Raw genomic sequence first — 23,493 nt, 5'->3', positions numbered from 1 at the left:
ATTTTTCCTATTATTTCATTAACTGATAAAACCTCATTGCATACACTGAACATAGGTAAGCATTTCTAGTAATACTAGACAACCTGCAAGAAGAGGCAAGCTGGTGTAATGAACACAGAGTATTTCCAAATGCTTTAATTTCCACCCAGCAGAATGGGAGTAACTATGGCTTCCTCTATACTTTCACTACAGTTTGTCATATTTCACTCTCTGAAATAACAGCTCAATGAAACCAGGTTTTCTACTTCTTGGATATTTTCTTTTAGGATGACTATAAATTTCAGTCACAGTTACCAGTTTATCACAGAAGTGAGGTGACCCAGAAGAATGTCTCTAGCTAATCCCCTGGGTGCCCTCACATTAGCAGAACAAGCTACATTTGAGAGAAAAGTCAAGAAACTAATTCAAAGATGAGGAGTTTAGAAATGCCACTGAATTTGGTAGGTATTTATAATCAACCAGGTTAGATGAGCAGAAGGTTATTTCCTGTTCTGCTAGTCTTAAGGAAATAAAATGGCCAACAAGGAAAAAAAAAACAACAAATCAACACTGAAATATTTATCATCTGTTTTCAGATCATTACCTCTAAGTAGAGGAAATATTTTTAGAAGTAATTAAATCAAACAAACAAACAGTGAGCCTGTAAGAAAGATCTACTTGTGGTAGAGAATTGTCCCTGTTTGTCTTCTTCCTGTTCTGGTGACTCACTGTAAGCACCCAAAGAAGGGCCCACATTTGAAATTACCATCACAAGCTGCTGGGCAGAAGCCAGTGGAAGAACTCCTCCAAATACAATTATTATTCATATGAAAAGGAGGAAATGCTTGACTGCCTTGTCAGCTGCTTTTGGGGATGTTTGCTTTTCTTGTATTTGCACATTGATCAATACATGAAACCAAGAGAAGAAATTCTCTCAGCTGAGGAATTTTGCAACATTTTTCAAATTAACTGGAATTTTGATGTATTAGTAGTGCAAATCAATCCAAATGCCAACAACAAGTTTACAGAGATAAACAAATTCCACACTTTTTACCTGCTTACCTTTTTAACTTGTGTTAGTGATGGATTTCAGCACAAGCACTCACACTTATGAGGTATAAAGATACTGCCAGGCCTCAAACTGTCTCAGCTGCTACAAGAAGCTGTATTGAAGCAGAGCAGGTGTGCATTTACCACATACCACAATAAGCAATGCAGCCACCTCCAAACTTGGATCCTAGAAGAGGTTGACAAGCACTTGAAAAGATCTTTCACTCTATCTCAGGAGTATAAGAAAGTCCTCTAGTTTTCTAGGAATAACTGCTTTGCAAAATTGTACATGTATTTTAAAATTCATTTGACACCTCAGGTTTCCACTTCTTCAGTTGACTAAGCTGGTTTTTCAGCTTTATCAGAGTATCACCAGTCAAGGACTTCACTAACACCATCACTGAAATATGCTGGTGCTCTCAAAGGACATAAGGAATCTTTAAGACAGGCAAGCAACCAGAGAACATTACAGCAGGAAGGAGAGAAAGGAGGATGGAAAGCTTCTGCCATGTATTTTTTGGCTGCTATGTTGTACACCTGAACTAGACAACTACACTGCAAAGAGTCATCAATGCTGTTTTCATTTCTCTTCCATGGGCACATAAAGCTTCAAATTCCATCATCACATGCTGAAAGGGCAGCAACAAGAGGGAGAGCTGGGCAGGAGACTGGGGGTGGGTTTCTGTGATACAGAGAACTTCTGCCAAAGATTATCACTGAAACATGATCTGAGCTGGCCAAGCCAACAGTCAAACATCTCCACTTTGTGGACTGCCCTTCCTGCTCTCCAGCTGGCTGAGGCTCTGTTTCTACTTTCTGACTCCTAAATTTCCCCTGTGGGAACCCAGAACCTGAGCTCAGCCAGCTGTCCAGAGCCCACATCCACCTATACGAGTAGTTGCATAGCAACTATTTTTTTTCATGACTGCACAAATCTGGAGCTTTGGAAGAAGATAATCTGAAACCATTAGAAAATGGCAACTCACTGCCATTTCTCTTACCAGAAGTTTCTTTCCATAAGAGTGGCCATGATTCAGTATCTCAAGAGCTCTTACTGAGCCCAAAAGAGAAACTTAACTGAAACTGCAGGATTTGATTTAGCTTTCTGCAAAACCTCAAGGGACATGCAGAGTTTTTTTTTCTTTTTTCCAAACAGAAGGTAGTTAATAATTCAATCTAAACTGTTACAGAAGCAATGAATGAAAAGAAAAATTCTACCCAGATTTATGCAAAAACTCAGTTGTTTTAGACTCTACTTATTATGGCTATTTAACATTAATAAGCAGTGCATGAGTTGCAAAGCAATTGCAAATAAATGTGTTGATTTTATTGCATGTACAGCTGTGGCATTGTTTCTGCCATTTTTAGCCACCAAGCAACGTAAAAGATAGCTAGAAGAAAGCTCAAAAAATTCCACTAGAGTTGGCTGGTGAAGTACAGAAAATGCTTTCTATTTGATTTTGTATTAAAAAGAAATTGGATATCACAAGTCTAAAATGGTGATGCCAGAAAGATATTTTGAGAGAAATCACAGAAGACTGCCTTCAGAGAAAAGACGTCAACAAAAAAGAGTGACTGAAATAATGTGGAGTACTTCAGACACGGACAAGAGGTACTAGGGATCAGAAATGAATTATTATGCTCTAAAATGATCCAATAAAAATCGAACTGTAGTGCAGTAATCAGAAAATGTATTGGAAAAGAGATAGGTTATAAAAAGGAGCTTTCAAGTACTGTAGGCTATTAGCTACTACTGAAAAATCTGGATTCAGGAGATTGTATTTCTAAAAAAATATGCACACAACCAAACATCACTAAATTTGCTGTTCAATAGGTAGTGAACTATAAAAATTAAAAAGATAGATTGGAGACAGAATCACAGGCTAAAATAATCAATGCAACCATCAATAGGAGTTTTGAAATGAACACTGGACTGGCTGAACACACAACCACACAGGCTTCAGGAAGAATGACTCAATTATGTTTTTCCCCACAGGCAAAGATATAAAAGATAGTTGTAGACAAATTGAGCACATCAGAGAAAAGCATTTGGGCAGTGCCCCTTGTTGCAGAGGAAGAACAGCAATTCCCAAGGGTGAATAATGAGGGACACCCTGGAAGAAATCCACGTGGGCTCTGATGCCTTTGGCAGAGCAGCCCTGGCCCCTGCAGGCCCTGTGCCCACCCTCACAAATGCTCACCAGCACGTGCTGCCCACAAACCCACACAAAATGGGAGGGAAGGTCTTCCTTTATCAAAGCAATGGAGAAGCACTGGAACAACTCAGCTGGGAGGGAGGAGGGCTGAGGATTTTTGAAAAAGGCACAACGTGAAGTCTTATTTCTAGTCATATATACTTCCTTATCAATATATATCAATATAATCTTCCTTATAAATGGAAATTACATCATATTCTGGGAAACGTTTTTGGCCTCAACAAAAATTTACAAGTACATAAAAAATAAATTTGGAGATTTTCCCTTCACCAGGAGCTTCATCAGCTTTTTACAGCAAAAGTTCCACCCCCATCTGTGATCAGCAGCACAACCTAAACCTCTCCATGGTAATCAAAAGGTGCAAGCATCCACAAGTTGTTTTGTCATAAAGAAAATAACTGAGAAGTCTCTAGTGCTGAGCTGTAAATCCTGCATCACTCATCAGGTCCCACTGACAGTGCACAGCTCACAAGCAGCTCTTACTTAACAATTGAAGGAGATTCAAGTAAGATTCAATTCAAGCAAATTACAAAAGATGCTTTCTGATTGTGTAACTGGAGGTATGTTTATACCAAATGATGCAGTAAAACAAATTCCAAGCATGCATTATGACCCTGCCACATCTGCCACAGTAAAATACTTGCTCTAAAAGACCTTAGCTTCACTGGGCAACAACGAAGTTTGCTGTCTCAAAAACACTGTTTGGGGGAAAATTAATAGAATAGAATGTTCTCAAACCCAAAGTGCCACTTGACACTGATGCTGAACAAAGCAATGAGAAGGGCAGACAAGTCTGAACAACACTTACCATGCCTTTGGTACATATAAAAGGTGTGTATCAATTCATAACACACATTTACTCAAAAATAATTGTAGGCGGAGAGGGGAAAAGTTTAAAAGCTACATTGAAAGATGAGAGTAAAACCCTTTCAGTTAAAGGGGAGGGAAAAGTGGTAGGAACCATAATTAATACACAGTCTAGAAATATCAATAACTTTTGTCACTTTGTTGATGTGCTTTTGAGATCTTTTCACAAAGTTTCCAGCAACAGAGCTGAACAACCCTAACCTGATGTCCTATGCCATCCCCACTTGCAGATATTTCCTTCCACATGGATATCTTTTAGGATTTGTGGTTTCATGGAATAAAATCCCATTCCCAGCTCCCCCTGTGGATCCCCCAAGGCAAAGGAACATGGTTACTTCACAACACGTGGTTTGTGGTGCCCAAGGGCTGCCCCTCTGTGCTGCCACAGCAGCTCCTGGCCAGCAGCTCACAACCAGAAGCTGAAACCATGTGCTGCTCAGCTGAAAGCCAGAGCTGGGAACATGGTAAAAAAATCCACATTGCAAATCATCTGGGGTAGAAATTTAAGACAAAGAAAAAACCACTGGCAATATAATTATCATCAGAATATGTGAATCTGACTAAAATATTATTCAAAAACATCTGTGAGGGAAAAGAAGCAGCCTGCAGGAATTATTCAGTGCTCCTGAGCCCATATTCTACAAGACCTAATTGTACACATTTCCTCTTATGCTCATGTTACAAAGTACAGAGTGAGAGTATAGAGCTAGAGAAGATTAAATAAACAAAATTAATATAGAAAATGCTGAATTTAATTTTGTAAGCCATTTATATAAAAGCATGTTGAAACAAGCAGCATTCAAATCTGCTTTATTCTGAAAAATCAACTGCAATTGCATATACAGCTTCTCATTCTTAATCTATTTTCTATTGCAGAAATTAGAAATCAGCTAACACATTTAGTCTAGGTTTCACTTTTAGAAGACTGCAGCCATGGGCCACTGTGTTTCTCCCAGATGAAGCAGTCACTATGTTTCTTCCAGATGAAAGCTACTTGCTACTCTTTACACTCCCCTTTTGTGAGACAGAGAAATGCTAATATTCCTAACCCTGAACAATACGGATTTATGCTGATCTTCATCTTAGTCCCAAACCCAAGAGGAAATGAAATGCTAACAAATTTGAAAATATAAAAGATAATACTTTCTCATGTAATTTAAACGACAATGAATTAAATGGGTAAAAATTAAAAAAGGTTGGAAAGGAAGAATGAACAACCTTTCTCACCCATAAGACAACAATAAATTCTTAGATCTCACAGTATCAAGAAAAAAATAATATTTACATTAAATCTTGCTAGACTTTAAAATGGTAATTTGCCAGTATTTGTCACTTCTGTATCCATCCTGCACTCATCTGCTGGGTCCCTTTTCATTTCACTTATGGTATTACAGTTTGGGCAAGTTGGGGGAAGGCCATGCTCAGAGGGCTGGAGCTAAGGAGACAGGCTTGGGCTGGAGAAGAGAAGGTTCTGGGGGGATCTCAGAGCACCTTCCAGTACCTAAGAGGGCTACAAGAGAGATGGAGAGGGCATGGAATGGTAGGACAGGAGGGAATGGCTTTAAATTGACAGAGGGTGGGTTTAGAGGAGATATTGGGAAGAATTATTTCCCTGTGAGGGTGGGGAGGCCGTGGTGTGGGGTAGCCAGAGCAGCTGTGGCTGCCCCTGGATCCCTGGCAGAGCCCAAGGCCAGGCTGGACAGGGCTTGGAGCATCCTGGGAGAGTGGAAGGTGTCCTTGCCCATGGCAGGGCTGGAACAAGATTATCTTCAAGGTCACCTCCAACCCAAACCATTCTGTGATGTGGCAGCTGTAACTCATTTTGCTCATTTGTAACTCATTCTGGGGATGAAAAAAGCTCCAGTTCCTTTTGTATTTAAAACCTTGCTGGCTGCCAGTATAAGGAGCCAAATGAGAGTAACTTGATCTCATTTATCTAGCAGCCTTAACTGTAATCTTCCATGATCACAGTTCACAAGTTTTTCCTTAGCCTTATTTTCCACTAATGATATTCAACTTTCAGCTTTAAGCAGAACATCCAAAATTTTGATAAAAACCAGGTTCCAATTGGTAGAAACATCTACATTTTAAGACATATAAGGAAAACTGATTATATTTCAAAATAACTACGAAACTAAACTAAATAATTCCAAAGGACATACATACAAAATAAGACTATAGGTTGTTTCTGTAAATCAGATTGCTGATTTTCTAAAACATTTAAAAAATTAACCAAAAGAGATAAGAAACAAGCAACACTGTAAACGTAATAAAACAACATAAAGAAAACACCAGGAGAGACAGGCTGACTGTTTAGAATGGAACTGTTCTCAGCAACACACTTGTCCAGAGATGTCCTTCTGTAGAATTCACAGTAAATACTCAACAACAGAAAAAGTATTTTGTTCAGTGTTTGCCTGGTCTCATAAATACTGTGAAATGAGAAGTCAGACAATCCTCACCCTTCTGCACTGCAGCACCCTGACAGAAAGAAGACACTTATCTGTCTACCCCATCTCAGTTTTCCCCCCAGTGGCAGCCTAAAGAAACTGAGGTCCCAAGAATTGCAGAATCACTGTGAAGTATTTCTGGAGACAATTTTCCTTTGCATTCATATCCAGAATACTGAGAAAATAAAAAGGATTTAAATGAAAGGAGAGATAATTTATATTGCTGCTGGCTCCTCAAGACACAGCCACTATACTGTATCACACAAGGGAGGAAAGCCAAGAGATTTTTTCCTGAGCTCTAATGCCAATTTACTGATTTCTGGAATAAAAATCAGACTTGACTCTTCTCAAGTTTTCCTCCCTCCCCTCCTCCTCCCCATGAAAGAAAAAAAAAAAAAAGATTCAGGGAAAAAGATTTTACACAACCTTGTGCAAATGGACTGATAATTTTTACTGTGCTGTGGGAAAAAGTCATTTAGATTCTGGACTATAGAAAGTATTTCTGCTACATTCTAAACCCTGTTTCATTATCCTTAATGTAAGATACTAAATATTGATATTTGTCTTTAAATTAGTGTTCATTGTGCTTAAAAGAGAGCCACAAAAAAGGGAATGTTTTAATACCGTGTAATGATTTTAACAGACCACATGAAAATTGTAAAGATTAAAATAGCAGACATGCAGATGCAATGCCCTTGTTAGTCAGAAAAAGTAATAAAGATGGTAATTTTACCAGGCAGAATTTCCCCCACAATACTGACAAAAAAGTCATTAGCTGAATTTCCATACATAAACAATTTCAGAAATGGCTTAAATACTGGGGGCACAAGCTCAAGACTTGCATGATATTGCAGTTGAGGTGATGCTGCAGTGCTTTCAGAAGCATCTCACACTTATCCAAAGCCATCTGGATAACTTACATGCTGCCTTTGAGACAGTAACATTTCCAGAGGAACCACTCTAAGGTCAACAAAAGCATCTTACACTCTGAACAACTGCAGCAGAGCAGCTCCCCTGTCAGAGAATATGCCAATGTTCCCCAGAAGACATTGCTGTGTTACTGCAGGGGCTCACATCCCTCCTTTCACACTGAGGAGCTGCTTTTGAAACAACAGCAGAAGCAACCAACATAAACACCATGTAAACACTAAAAGATCAAAAAAACCTTCACAACAAAAGCAGCAGAGGTCTTTTATTAAGGGAAGGTAAGTGACCCTTTTCTGTCAAATATCTGAAAGTATCATAAATCAAATATCTGACAAGCTATAGCAGACTACAGAAGGAATTTCACCATGAGGGCTTTTGCATTTTATTGATGAAGCTGCCTTAATCTAGCAGGTGCCTTAAACAATCTGATAGGCAGGAGTGTACAAAGAGAATGGAATCCATGCCACAACAAAAAGGCAAAATAAAGCATACAAGGAGCAAAGAGAAACATATTAAATGACACAGAGGGAATGGGATTAAGACCAATATTTACCTTTATATTTTCAAAGCTACTTGCACATATTTAACCTAATGGGTCTACTTGCAAATTAGTAATTCAATTTCTTAATTGCACCACTGTAAATAGAAAGTGACAGGACAGGAGCTAATGGATATACTTCAGCCATCATTATTAGAATCACAATCCTGCATAGAGAGGCAGCCACATGCCCACTTCTCAGAGCATGTATTGCTATTGTAATGTAGCTGTTGGTAATAATTTCCTGGAGAAATGAGAAAGCCAGAGATCAGCTTAATGCCTGAGTTGTTTACAAAATAACAGTAAATAACAGCAACATTAATCACAATGCTGTCACCTTCTTACATTAAACACAAGACTTTTATGAAGAGCCAAATCCAAGCCTAATTTAAACAGGTGTGAATTCACAGTAGGTCTATTGTCACACACCATAAATTAAAATCAGAGCCTTGTCCTTAGCTAAATCCTCCCCATGTCTGCATAGCTACTGCATTCACAGAGCTGTGCTTCTCACACAGCATCAGCCATTGTAGCACTTCCTTCACTAATTAACTATCTTTAGCCCTCTAACAGATACTGTTCAGATACTGAAAATGAAGTGCAAAGAGCTGAGGTGACTTGTCCAAAACTCACCCATCTGCCCAGGAATCAAAATGAAAAATCCCCAGAGGTTTAGGGACAGTCAAAAGCTCTGTTAAATGGATCACTGCTCCCAGGCTATAAAACAAATACTTAGATGAATTACACAAGAATAATCTTACATGTTTCTAGCTCATTAAACTTAGCTTTGATCTGTAACCCACTAAATTCTCTACTACATCTACTTATTAATATATGGCTAACACCATTATCCCATCTTTGCAGCCTGCTGTTTAAGATGTTTGTTATTATTAGAAGCATTGTTTCAGATAGAATCTGATACCATACATTCATGTTAAGAAGAAATTTTCCCAACACTTTATGGTGGGCAAAAAGGAAAAATTCCATTTTTCCACAGCTGTTTTTTCCCCCCCTCTTGCTTTGTTTTAACAAGACAAGTATGTTATTAAAAAAGTCCCCATACCAGATCTCACAAGCACTCTAATGCTACATTGCAAGACCAGTGGTATTGCAGCCTGTACTAAAACCTTAATTTCTTGCCTGCAAATCTCAAAGTCGTCATTGTGAACTACAGCTAATACTCAGTTGTCACAAAATAATTCAGCCAAAGAAATTGAGCAGAAATCTGGATCCAAGATGAGTCTGCATTTCACACTACACTCCTTCAGCACTGGGAATCCTGTACTCTCCTACTGGTTGTCACTATGGTGTAGAGAAAGAGGAACTAATTGAATAAAAACATGGAAGTAGATGTCAGGAATGAGCCAAACAAGTCAGACTTAAAGTACATCAAAGCAATCTGACAAAATAAAAGAGGTTAAAAATTGTGTTATTGTAGGAATGGCTGAAGTTCCACACTAGCTCTCAGCTGAGATGTAGCAGCTAAAAGTAAAAGAGTTGATGGCTGTGCAGATGTGCTAAATGTGGCTCAAAATGGATTAGAGCATGGCATAAATGCACTTGAGGTCAAATTCATCATGTCACAGCTGCATAACCAGAGTGTGTTTTAACAGTGATTATGACAGAGTTGGTGTGTCTACTAAGGAAAACAACCCTTAAATAAATGCTCAAATTGGGCTACCCACAAAGAACAGAGACGTATATATCCTGTGCCAGGGAAGTTGAAGCTAGAGCTTAGAATGAATAGGAGAATGTCAAGAAACAGCTAAATAGAAGAAAGTTTTACAAAGTATATTAGCTCCAGATCAATGTAAAGCAAAAAACATCCTTAAAAACACATCTACTGGAGTCCACCCAATTAATTGCCCCAGTATTACCACAAAAAGACCTGTTCTGCATTTGTAGCAAAAACTGTGTTCATAGAGGAAGAAAAATAATAAACCCAAACCCTAAACCCTACTGGCCCTTTCAAAATATGGACAACAATAACAATGTTTTCTCAAATCATGCAACAACTACACCTCTCTCATTAATTTTACTCCAGTTCCAAATAGCTGCATTCACATACTATTTGGTCAACCCCTCAAAATCCAGAATTCCTAAATACTTTTACAGAAATTTGGAAGTATAATTGAAACTAATATTTCATGTAATTACAGCAAGAGATCTTCTGCACTCTCCCATTTTCACACCAGAGTAGTTACTGGCAGGCACAAAAAAAATACATTTCCATGGCAGAAACTGACAAGGATAAATGCAGCACTCGTGGCTCTCTGATAAAGCCCCTGGCACACAGGACTGCATAGAAACAGGAAGATGTGCCATCTGTGACATAATTTAAGTAGAGATTTATGAACTTCTGTATTCAAAGAGTGCTTTGTTGCTGAGTTCCAGCCCAGATGAAAAACACACTGCTCTCTGGACCAGGAATCTTGGCTATGAACTTACCTGTGAAATAATGGATAATATAAACAAATATAGCTTGAACTGCAGTGTTCAAATGTATTCAGACCTTAACTTTCAAGACTAATTTTTATAATGACTCAAGACCACAGGAAGCACTGACACCTGTGTAGTTGTCCCTGGCTGGAGACATCTGAAGAGTTCAAGTGAACCTGTGCTCTCAGTTTCTCTCTCTTCCAACTTGCTCTTGCCCTCACTTTCTTCTCCCACTTATTTAGTTAAAACTGGTACTCAAGCACCTCAAACACCAATCCCTGATTTAAAAATTGTTATAAGGCTTACAAGAAATCAAATATTAAAGCCACATGCAAAAAGACTATCTACACCAGTTCACCAGTTTAAATTGATTAAAATCCTTCCCAAACCTTTAGAGGAAAGCATTCTTTGGTGGGGAAGCACAATGTTATGTGTCCCTATCTTAACAATACTTAACCCATGGGTCTTGCTACATCTGTGAAAGATGATGAAGGTGCACTACTAACAGTAATTTTCCTCTACAGAAGATTACTTATTTAGTGGTACATGTACTACTAAGCAAATTATCATCAACACCCAGCTGCACCACAGCACTCCAGACTGAAATACAGAACTTGCTTACATGCCTAATTTGCTTTCAATACTTCTGCTTCCCAGCACCCTACAAGAGAAATGTGTATTTTTTATTGTGAATGGCCCAAGTATGCACATTCCTTCCATGCAGCATTCCCTTTCAATCATTTTCACAGTTAAGGGCTGACCAATACCAGGCAGACCAGACTCAATTCCTTCAGCCACCACCTAAAACCCAGTGTCTCTAGGAAAACACAAACACAGTCCCCCCTCAAGCACAAACAAAACCTCCCTAAGCAACAAACACTTCACAGAGGATGGATCCCACAGAAGCAGGAAGCTGGAAGACAGGCAGCCATTGCACACTGGAAACAGGGTGGCATCTAAAAATTAACTGATTCCACCAACACAATAAAATGTGGTAGCCCAGAATGCTTAATCCTCAAAGGAATATTTAATTAGAAACAAGCTGTGCACTAAAATCTCTTTTTTAACCTCAACCAGATAATATGATGTTTTTGAGCCTATATTGGACATTATCATTGGTACTGGCAGACATCCAGGTGAAATTATATAAATATGAGCTTCATGTTTGATAAACTCAAACATGCAAGTATAGAAATGCCATTTTTACTGCATCAGTCGTATTAACCTTATGACTACAGAGGCACTAAAATATGTCGTTGTCAACACTGAAGTGACAATATTTAATGACATCTAGACCTGCCATAACATGCAGCTATTAAACACAGAAATTAAAATATCAGCTAAGCTTGTTGATCTTAAGCATGATAAATTTGTTTACCTGCTATACTTTGTAAGGAAGCACAGTAAATTTTAACCAGTTTTAATGCAGAGATAAAAAAATACTAATTCTTCATGTTACTTAAATACACATTTTTCCCTTCTGTGACACACTTAATTGTAAGAAAAGCAAATGACAAAAAATCCTGAATGAGAATGAATATTTAGAAAACACAGATAGACAACCTGCAGTCCTGAATTCTCTCTTTACCTCTAATCTTATGCTACACCTGAAGATGTGCCTTTATCAGTAGGACAGACTGAACAGATCTTTGTCGTGTCTCAGTTCTGTATTTCTCTGAATATAGAGAGTGGGCTTGTGAGTCACATGGGCTTGCTTTTTGTCTTTCTCAAGTCACCTGGCTGAGGAGCCTTAAAGCTACGCCCAGAAGCCACAGGAGCAACTGTATGCAAAATGGGATATAAATGTACATATATAGATATATTTAAGAACCTAATTCACAGGCCACCAAATTCAAAGGATAAATATCTTATGACATAAAAATGAAGAATGTGGGAAAGTTATTCGTCTTTAGAAAAATCATGTTTTAACAAAATCACAGTTTCATTTTTTTTGTCTTATTTTCTGTTTAAACTATAAATACAATACACAGCAAACAACCCCTTCATCTTACATACACTACAGAGATCTAGGAAGGAAGGGGGAAAAGAGAAAGAAAATAAAAGAGAAAAAAAGAAAAAAGGAAAATAAGAGAAGTAGGAAAAGAAAGTTTTGAATAAATTGTTTCTACTATTGAGTACATTGCTTTTCTACTATTGAGATGCATTTCTTTATTACCATTCTCCCCATCAGACTTCCTCTCATGGTCAGTGTCAGTGAGGGACAGGGCTGAGTTTGCCCGGCTGGACAAGCAGGAGCTGTGTTCGGATTTGATGCCCCTCATCCACATCCTCAGGGCGTGGTCCGGGGATGCTCCTCCTTCTGTCTCAGTGTCCACATCCGAGCCCACCTCCAGAGGGTAACTGTGCTCAGCTACACCATGGAGGTCAGTCTGATAGCCAGAGCACAGGATATGGGGAGTCTCACAGAATTCCATGTCTGGAAAAAACAAAAGTTCAGAAAAAAATGTAGCAGTGAAAAGCAATATAACTTGGATTTTCTTTTGGAGAATTTGTTTTGAGAATTAACTGTTCACACTATTAGAAGACTTTTTTTGGTCAGTGACTCACTCTGCTATCTAATCTACTCTAAAGGTAATACAACTAGAAGAATATATAGTAAAATACATAGTGCTGCACTGTAATTGTGCCTTTTTGTCTGACAGAAATATGCATTATAGCTCAAACACGTGCACACCCACACACTGCTAGCTGCACATCAATTTACAATTGAAGTGAGCATCTGCAAACACAGACACTCACGTTTTGCCAGGAAGGCAACAGCTCTAAATTAATCTCAGTATGTTTTTATCCTAGGGAAAGTGTAGTAAATTTCCCAATAGAGAACTTAAAAAAGAACATTTAAAGTATTTGGTTTATTGTGGAAGACAAAGAAAGGGTACTTACCATTGGCTTGCTCTTTGAGAGTGCTGTCCTTGCATATTCACACCAGTGGGTTTGGGTTCTCCAGTGCTGGTGGCCTAGAGGAACTTCCTAGAAGAGCAGTGACTACTAGGACTGTACAAGGGCCATCTCATGACACCAAGCCATCTGAGATTTGAGAGCTGTACAGTGCTACAAGTTATTCTTCTCAACACCGCAGCTGCTGGGCAGCAGAAATCCAAGGACAAACAGAAGGTGGACAGGACCCATAATGTGAATATGCAGAGGAAACATTCTCGAAGAACTACAGGTAAGTAACACACATCAGCAAATTGCAACTCCCCTTTGAGGTAGCCTCTGCATATTCTCACTTGTGAGAATCCAATTACAAATGCAACTCACAGGGACTATGACAGGGAGTTCTAATTAAATAAGGATTACAGAACTGCACTTCCTAATTGAACATCAGACCTGGGATGCCATCTTGAGAGACTAAATACAATATCAAATATGCATACAGTATTTCAGTTTCTAGAAAGGAAACATTAGAGACAAGAGTCATTGTTTAAGACTAAGGAGAAATACTCTCTTCTACTGTCATCCTAACCAAAGCTTTAATTTGCCAAACTAATCCACTTACCAGCTAGTGAGAGGAATGATTCTGATTTTAATCACTCTCTCTGAAATAGAAAAAAGCCCTAGTATTTTCTTGAAGGTAACAACCAAAACCTACAAACCAAATGCTAAGATATAAATTGAACCACCTGAGGAAAGTCTAATTCATCTGTCTTAATACATCTTTCTTTTGCCATCCAAAAATTCCTGAAGGTCTTGGCTTTGAGCTCAGGGAATGGCAACCTCATTTGTGGAGGGCAAGGGAAGAAGGCAGGCAGTAAACAGAAAAGCATGGCCATGGCCTCACTATCCCACAGGAGTCCTTTGCTCCTGCTGCCTTAGGAGCAGCAAGACAGGTGTGGGATGATCCCAAGTGCTCCATCACCACTCTGGTCTTTTCCTCTTGTTCATAGGAGGAGGATGTGGTCTCAGCCCTATCCTTGAGAAGCTGAGATGGGCCTTCACAAGCCCTGTCCTCCAAGTCTGTCAAATGCACTGAGGCTGACTCCAAAGTTTGATGGAGATGGCTTAGAGAAAACAGCCAAAATACTTGGAAGCAGTCGTGTAGGGAATATTTGGCATTTGATCTTTGTCTACCTTACAACAGGTGTGATTTCAAGAAACATCATCTGATACTTCTTCCCCTTTAAAAGAGATCTTTGCTTATTTTCACCATCTGAGGAACTTCCCCATAATTAAAAATCTTCCTGTAACTTCAAGAATCACCTCAGCTGATGCCAGGTCCTCAGGGGACAAGGATGCAGGCATATTTTTTTTTTAACATGGCTGTCCCTCCAGGCAGATGTCTGCCATTAGCAGCCTGGAGCCCATCTTCTCCCTATTTGCATTTGCATATGCCACAGGGAAAACTCATCCCAGTAAATCCCACAAAATGCTAATTAGATTACACATTTCTAAGAAGGACAGAATTTACCCTTCAGTCTACATGTTAATTCCTTTTTTTTTTTTTTTTTTTTACGAAAGACTTTTCATACTCTAACTCATGTTCAACTCAAGTTTAACACAATCTATTGCCTTAATAGTCTATTTCTTAAGTATACAAGCCTTTGCAGGATTTTAACTCCCACGGGATGAATTTTCTGAAAAGCTTTTACAATGGCAGAAGTGGCTGCTTTTAGTCTGCATATCTAACTTTTTTACCTAAAATACTACATATTTCCACAAGGAGATAAAGTTCAAGTAGATTTATGATAGATTCAGTATTTTCACAAAGACATAGCCACAAGAGAAATGAGAGAACATTAATACAAAATTCAAGGTTTTCCATAAACAGAGGATGGAGGAAAAAAGTGGCAGTTATGAAGATGATGAAAGGATTTTTAACTCTGGACCCTCATGGAGCCTGCTGTAACACAACCATTAAAAAACAAGTACTTTATCTCACACTGATACTAATTAGTTTTTTCAAAAAGTAATGCATGAAGAACTATAAAATATCTAATGAGCAATAAAAGGCAAGATAGCTTGTTGAAAAAAATAATTTCAATTAACAGACCCCTTCCTTTCTACTTCTAAATACTATTTTCTATTAAAAAAAAAAATCTTAGATAAGCAGTTAAAGAGAAGTTGGACAGTGGTGCCTGTGCTATTTAAGGCTGATATGAGAACTGGGCAGCTGATCAGGCAGTTCTAACACAGCTCCAGCTTTGCTCACAAACCAAGTTACTGAAAATGCCAGGCAACTCACAAAGGGTTCATTTACAGTGGCATCAATTTAGCCACCAGTACAGCTCAAACCTAAGTTAGGATTTTCATGCAGGTACAAAACACTTATCCCAGTGCATCCTCCATTGTATGGTCAGGAGCAACTGTGTGCCAGCTACTCTCTTTGCAACTCTTTTAGTTTTTCTGGCACAAGTTAAAAAAAAAATGTAAAATTACCCTAGTGAAAGACCACTGAGGCCCTTCTCTCCAACCTAGTCATTCTGCAAACTTGGACTTGCAGGACTTGTGCAATCTCCTCACTGTTGCCATTTGCCAAGAATTCTGCTAAGTTCTATCAACTAACCATCAGTATAAATAAATATTTATAAATAAATAAGTATTTAATATACAGAAAAAACAATCCAAACAAAGAAGCTTGAAGAAACATAAAACTAGAGTTAAAATAGTGATGGACATGAAGAACTTTACCTTCCAGTCCTATTCCCTTATGGAAAAATATTATTTTGTATTAATAAAAGAATAATAAATAATAATTTAAACTACTTAATTGACCTATGTGTTCAATTAGAGAAAGAGCTTACAGAAAAATATAAATTATTTATAAATTGGAATAGTTTGATATCTTGCAATTAGGTGCCTTTTATGAACCCCATCATATAATTAAGCAATTGCAATTTATTGATTGTAGAATACTTTAAACATCACTGATTCACAAACTAATTTTATTCTTGGTATGAGGTGGTTCTTACTCTGAGAATGCTCCCTGCTCAAACACAAAATCAATTCTCTGGATGAAAAAAATACAAATTAATCTTTCTGTAAATATAAAATTATAACAGAGACTAAGTAGCTCAAAGGCAAGGAGAAAATATCAGTCTTGGAATTTTAAATCCATGATACTGATTTTGGCCTAGTGCTCTCTTTCAGACTGGGTTTTTGAAAACACTGGAAATACCAGAGTGTGGGGAGGAGAACAAGGAAGAAACTCCAGAAAGGCAAATAATAAACATGAACATGAACAGGGTCATGTTTATTCTTGTGTCTGAGGGATACATTGGGAATGCAAGGGGAAAATATCCCAAACATGCACCTTTGCTTATGGCTTGGGATTTTAGTGTTACACCTCAACTTGGTGTGTATTTTTGCACACTGAACTTACTCCAGTGCTTTAATCTGCAGGTGCATTATGTGTGCTGCAAAACAAGCAGAAAGGCAGACCAGCTACTCATGGTATAAGAGACTCAGAGACACTGGGAGGGAGGGAAGGAGCAAGGAAAAAATGTAAATCAAATGGGAAAAGTGAAGTTTGCCTTCATTTTGGGAAGCAATACATATGCACTCCCCTAAATGAGAAATTTTGAGGGCTATTGAGCACTCTGCTAAATTTCAGGTGTTCAACAGCCCTTAAAATTTCTCATTTCTCACCCGAGGACTGTGGTTTACTGGCTGGTTGCTGGACTTGAGAATTAAATGTGCAGAGATTTTAAGCTGCTTCATAAAGGCATTTGTGAAACACAACCTGCTACATATATTTTGAAATGCTTTTGTGTAAACGCTTCTCATTTAGTCAAAGATCTTACTTCTTTCCATGTTGAGAACATACCACATCTTTTCTAGGACAATATAATTCAATGAAATTAAGCTCCAGTAACCATCTGTACAAAAATCACTGAGGAAGAAGCCAAAAATAAATTAATTTTCAAAAACACATTACACTATTAATTTGTTTTAGAAATCTCATGTTTATCAGCAATTACATTATTGCCACAGCCTGGAACTGTTTCTCAGCTGCATATATTTTAATAAATAAAAACTGATATACATATTACACATAAATAACAACCATATAAAATATACCATGTGAATTTTTTTACTTTGATAGCAAATGCATTGTATTGCACATTTTATTTTGCTGTATTTCAACTTTTCCTTGCATTCCCTTATTTATGTAGCTTACTTTCTTACATTAACCTCAAGTTACCAGCACAGATGAGAGAAAGTTCAAAAATATCAGCTCTAACAACTAAAGGAGGAATAAAAGAGGAATCAGAGTCTGTTACAACACTAAGGAGGGAAATTTGCAGGTTAGGCAGCTAAGGGATTAGGAAAAGAGGCTGCACTTTCAGGAAGCTCTTTGGCTTGTGAAATTTATAAGGAAGAAAAAGTCTTTATTCTTCAGGTCCTTCCCTAGAGGTAGCAGAGGATGAGGTTCCAACCCATGCCTCATGGCAAATATCTTTCTAGTCTCTTCTTCAGACTAATTCTTCAAGCTTAAAGAAAGAGCACAGAAATAGACTGAACCTCTTAAAATATCCTCATGGAGTTCTCAGATATTAATTTTTATTTTTACTACTACTGAAATCAACATAAATAAGGAATTTTTACACAGAAATCATCCTGATCCTATGGGGACACAGATGAACTCTCTCTGTCCCCAGAAGCAGGAAATTCTTTTGGAGATCACTTCAAATTCTTAAGGTTAGAGATTTTGTTTTTCAAGAGTTTCTCAACTAACAAGATGCCAGAGGAGGCATCTTTGGAGCTACAATGTGGATGCAGCAGGTCTCACTTTAATTTAGGAAGAAACACTCTCAGTACAATATTGGTTAGAAATTTAATCCTCGAAGTTCAAATAGATCTGAATTATTGCTGGCTACAGCCTTTCCTACTCCAAAGTGCAGCTTTATGAGGTAAAACACTTCCATTCACAGGATTGTGTTAAACAGAAATTTCTACTGCAGGTACTCATAAATATCTCTTCTTTAATGAATTTTAGAGTTAGAAAACCATAGCAAATGCCAGGAATTAGCATTTAACCTAAATTTCAGATAAAGGAAACCAACCTTTTCTCAAATAATGACCGCACTAACTCTACCCTAGTAAAGACAAGATGATAGTTATCACAGATGAGAAAGAACCTCAATATCATTTGTGCAGATAAATTGAATTCTTCTAGTATTAAAGTTGAAATAGAGTTTGGAAAAGCTTGTCTTACAACAGATTCATGTATAATTTAATTCTCCATATGCAATAATCTATTAAGAAGTTAAGAATTTTCAAGAAAAAAATATTTTTTGCTTCCAAAAACTCTGTCATAAGAGAAAAGCATTCCAGTTTTCTTTCAAGTATTGTAAAGGTTTCTTGGCTCAATAATAATTTTTCTATTACAAGTTTTGGCATTTACATTTGTGTTTGAGGGAAGCAATAGATAATGAATCCTTTTTTCTTGTGATTAAATTTTCAAAATTAAACCTAGCCATAACTAAAACTTTCATAAAGGGCACTAGAACTATGAATCAAACTATCTCAAGCAGATTAACTAACTTTCCCTTTGAACAAGTTGCATATGAACAAATAGCTTTCCTCCAGATGACCCAGGGGGTGTGAAGCAGTGGGGTACTGCACTGCTCCCTCCCATCCAGGGCATCCACAGCTCTCACCAGGCAAAGCTGTGCTGTGATTCTCTCTTGTTTTCAGCTCCGTACGCGCTTCAGGCAGGAAAGGCTGACAACACTATTAGAGTGCAAACAGAGCACCAACATTCTTCAAAGTGAAATTACCCTCAGATTGTGGCTCTAGCCCTACAAACTTGAATTCAACTCTGCCATGCTTTTCTGGTAGTAATTCCTAAAACCAGTTAAATTTAAACCAAAATCCCTTTCATTGAAACCTCAGTCTTAGATGTCCATGACATCTAAGCATGACAGCTATTCACTTCCAAAAAAAATTCCAAAAAAAAAAAAAAAAAAAAAAAAGAGACAAAGATATGAAAATAATTTCTATCAACAGCTTTGATTCTGGTTTATAAAATACATTTAAAATACACAGTTTATTTCCCAAAATACTGAAATTTGTTTTAAAAATTGCAGTTGAACCAGTACCTTTAGATAATGAGCACCAAAATCTTTTTAAGATAAAAGATGTGCAAAGCAGGTATCTTTATAAATTTCACTGACTTAGTTTTAGAAGGCTACACATGCAAAAATCCAGAACTCTAAACTCTGATTAAACTTCCAGGGCTGTAAATCCAGAAGTTAATTTTATGCAGTCAGTGGGCTAGGGTAGCACTCAGGCTTTAGGTCATTGTGTCTGTCTCAGAGTAAGCATCTGGCATGTGCAGAACTTTGTGATGGTGGAAAGACTTTTAGAGAGCTGCTATCAACACCCATTTACCAGAAATCTCCTTTACTGCTGGGACATTCAGCAGACCTGAGGCACTCAGATCACAGACAATGCTCAAAAAGAATCATCAGAGTAACTCAGCTCCTCACCTTAACTTTCACCAGAAACTACAAAGCTCTAATATCATTTTAAAGTAGCTTAAGAGAGTATCAAGGGTACTACTAGCCATCTTCCTTTGAAGTGACATGAATGGAAGGCAGGCAGCAAAGGGAGCCAGGCTGGAGCAGAGGAAGGTGGTTTTGATGCCCTGAGCCAGTTTCAGTGAGTGATCAGTGAATGAGTAATTTCAGCACAAGTGAGCAAAAGGCTTCAGCAACACTGCACTGACCAAGAACCATTTCTTCACATTCCAACTAACTGCTAAAAATGCTGAAAATTAGGAAAAAGTATTTGCAAGAAGGTATCAGCAAGAGGTCTAAGCACAAAGAGGCCAAATCCCTTAAAGGAAGGGGTGCCAGCCCCCAGCAGCAGCTTGTGTAGTGAGAATGGGAACCAGAGAACAGCACTTGTGCACAAGGAGCAGTAACTGCTGTCACTGTGCTGCCATCCCAGAAACAAGGAGCAAGAAGGAAACAAGGAAAACAGGAGCAACACCCTGCCCTGGGCACAAGGAGATGGGCCCAGCAGGAGGCTCTCACCCTCCATGCCCAATTCCAGCTTGACAAATCCCATTCTGCAGGTTCCCAGAGTTCCCGGTGTGCTGGCACAGCAAGCAGACACAAACTTTCTGCCAGCCAACCTCCTCAGGTCTTGAGGATCAACCCCACAAATGCTGCCCATCCTGAAAGTACATCTGATACCCTTCCCAAGCACCCAGCTAAAGAGACTGTCTAATGAAGCCCAAATGTGGAATCTACATCCATTGAATTCTTGGTGGGATGTCTAACACCCGCAGAACACTACACATAACTTTTTAATTTTTTCCTCTGTAAATAACTGAAATTGGAACCAGTTTTAACAGTCAACAGCACATCCCCAGCTTAAGGAAGGGCCAAACTAGATTAGTGTGCCCAGGGCTCTTTATGAAGAGAATCAGAATCCTACAGAGCAATGACTGCTGGCCACACTACCAGACTATGAAGTATTTAAAAACTCTCTCTTAGGTGAGGCTTTCAAGAGACACGGGGTTATGCCTCAAAAATAAAACTGGAAATCTAGCTTTGTTCTGGGATTTTGAAAATCCAATCCATGAATCTATTTTTCACTGTTAACACAAATTTACTAACAGCCTTTTAGTATGTAATCACTTTTTCCACTGGAAAAAAACAAACTCAAGTCAGACTGCAATATGCCCCCTAATAAAACCAGGGGCAACTAAGCAAAGTTTGATTCTGACCTATGTTCAATTAGGGGTGCAAGTCAGTGCACTTCTTTTTCCTCTTTTTTTCCAGATTACCCAGAAAATTACATATGAGGGGCATGAACATAATAAATTAACATATACTATGAAAGCAGCGTATTCCTTAATTTAAATTGAACTGCTAAGTAACATTCAGACAAAGAAATTCACCCTTCAGATTAATGTTGGAAGAAGAAAGAGAAAGCAGAAGCATGTGCAGAAGCTCCTCAGCACTTCCATTCACATCCAATTAGATCCTGCTGTCAATCTGCCATCAGTGAGAGCACGTGGAAGACAACTTGGCACGTCCGTTCCATTTGATCAGCCGACTGGGGACACAGCCTGCCAGTCAAAGAGCCTCTCTTCCCCCCAGATCTCTGGAGGGGTTTGCCATCAAATGTTCCATCTGATCAAGAGATGGGAGATTTAACTGCCTTCACATAATTCTGACCACTTTTGCTCCCTCCTTTCCTCAAGTGTTCGGTTTACCAAAGAAATTTCACTAACAGCAGTTCAGACTTAAAGGTCAGCTCTGCTGCAGTTTAATATTTGAACAAATGAAGGAAAATCATTGGGTTAGCATGTTGCATTTTAACATGTACAATCACAACAACTTTTTTCAACTGTTTAACTAATTTTCTTACAAGACCTTCATTAGATTTTCTGATATTTCCAGACATTCTTCTACACTGTATTTCTAGAGGCAGTTATATAAGTTATAAAGACTATTACATTCTGTATCTGCAACTGCAAAACATAAAAATACTGGGGATTATATCACCAAAATGCATCAAAGAAACTCAGCAGAAGGTGGTGGCACTATTCCAGCTGTGTATCCCCAGAAAATAATTTTGAGGTAATCTTGCATCACTATCACACATCATTAATTAATTAAGTTCAATAAATATTTCTTAAAACATACGCTATCCTAAAATGCACATCATGATTGCCAAGGAAAGATGAGAATCTGAGACACTTTTGTCAGCATGATAGCTCCCAAGCATACAGTGTGGTATCTACAAGATTTTACATCTCGAGATTAGATGTAGAGCTCCCAAAGAGGGAAGTGCCACCATCATTCCAGTGCTGCACCAAAGGGAATTAAGCATTAGGAAATTCCAAAGATGACCAAATCAAAAGACCTCTTTATATTGTCATGAAGTTTGAACAAGTATGAGATGCCAAGATCTGGCATCAAAACTTATCCAAACTTTGGGAAAACAGTCACAACATGGTGAAATGACTACAGTATTATTAGGAGCAGTTGGCTACAATTTTTACAGCTCCAGACCTTTTTAGTTTCTCTGCCCTTTCTTAATGAGAGCTGTAATTGTTTAAAATACAAAATCACTCCTTAATAGCACTCATTTTAGCAGCTATTCTAGTCCCTGATTTTGAAACCTCCAGCCTGAGATTTAACCACATGGTGTTTTAATCTTTCACAAAGACACAGCCATACAATTGACACCTGGGAATGACAAGGCACTGACTGATATTGAAATGTGATTTCTGCTGTTGACAATTAGCAGGCAGGCACCTGCTCTTTCTAATGCAAATCACAGGTAGTGCTGACTATCCACAACTAAAATTAATCCCCTCCATCATCAAATAAATAAATACATATACATTGATAACGCATAGAAAGATGGTTGGGAGGATGACTACCTAACATAAGAGAGCTCGAAGTTGCTACCAACTTTGATAGACAAATCCTGGAAAAGAAAATCACAAAATGAAACAATTTGTATCTTAACAGATTGAAAGCCACAGGAAAAATTGCTTACAGTAGTGCACTGCCCATAAAAAATTAGGCATTAGGCATTTTAGCATCTGCCTTTTGGATATTTTATTTGTGGAACAGAAGCTGCACACTGGTGACTCTCTTCATAGCTAACATACCTTGGGTTCCACAGCTGTGAGCCCGTCAGCTCTCCTTAATTCTTGGCTCTGCAAAGGTGCTCGTTCAACAATGCTCAGGAAGAGTCGAAGTTAAGAGCCTGCACTGCAGCTGAGACTAACCCAAAGAAAATAAATCAAACCCAAATGGCACTAACACATTAACCTACAGTGCCTCTGTAAACTCTGCCGGGCCCTGAAGGAAAGCTTGCCCTAGGCTGATAAGCAGAGCTCCCACTCTGTATTGCCAGAAATACTTTGTGACTCGTTATTAAAATATTCACACAGTTGGAGGTGAACTAATTGAGGCAGTGGAGACAGTAACACAGAAGGCACTTAAAATGTAATTAAGCCATGATCAGAAAAGGGACACATAAGGGAGAAAGCACTGAAAACAGAGACTCCAGAGAAAACACCAGATTCAAACAA

The 23,493-nt window shown here is 38.3% G+C and overlaps 1 protein-coding gene across 2 annotated transcripts in view; it reads right to left on the bottom strand.

Annotated features, from left to right (window-relative positions):
- The window catches only part of TENM1 (teneurin transmembrane protein 1), a 232,666-nt gene that overhangs the window by 194,248 nt on the left and 14,925 nt on the right, over positions 1 to 23,493 (bottom strand). For both annotated transcript variants that reach the window (XM_059858916.1, XM_059858917.1), the window contains exon 2: positions 12,643 to 12,903. In XM_059858916.1, coding sequence (XP_059714899.1) covers positions 12,643 to 12,903 — 261 coding nt within the window. The remainder of the gene's footprint in view (positions 1 to 12,642; positions 12,904 to 23,493) is intronic.

The sequence above is a fragment of the Haemorhous mexicanus genome, chromosome 14 (genome assembly GCF_027477595.1).
Source record: "Haemorhous mexicanus isolate bHaeMex1 chromosome 14, bHaeMex1.pri, whole genome shotgun sequence".
NCBI lineage: Eukaryota > Metazoa > Chordata > Aves > Passeriformes > Fringillidae > Haemorhous > Haemorhous mexicanus.
The sequence above is the reverse complement of the archived record's forward strand: the minus strand, read 5'-3'. Positions and strand labels throughout refer to the sequence as shown.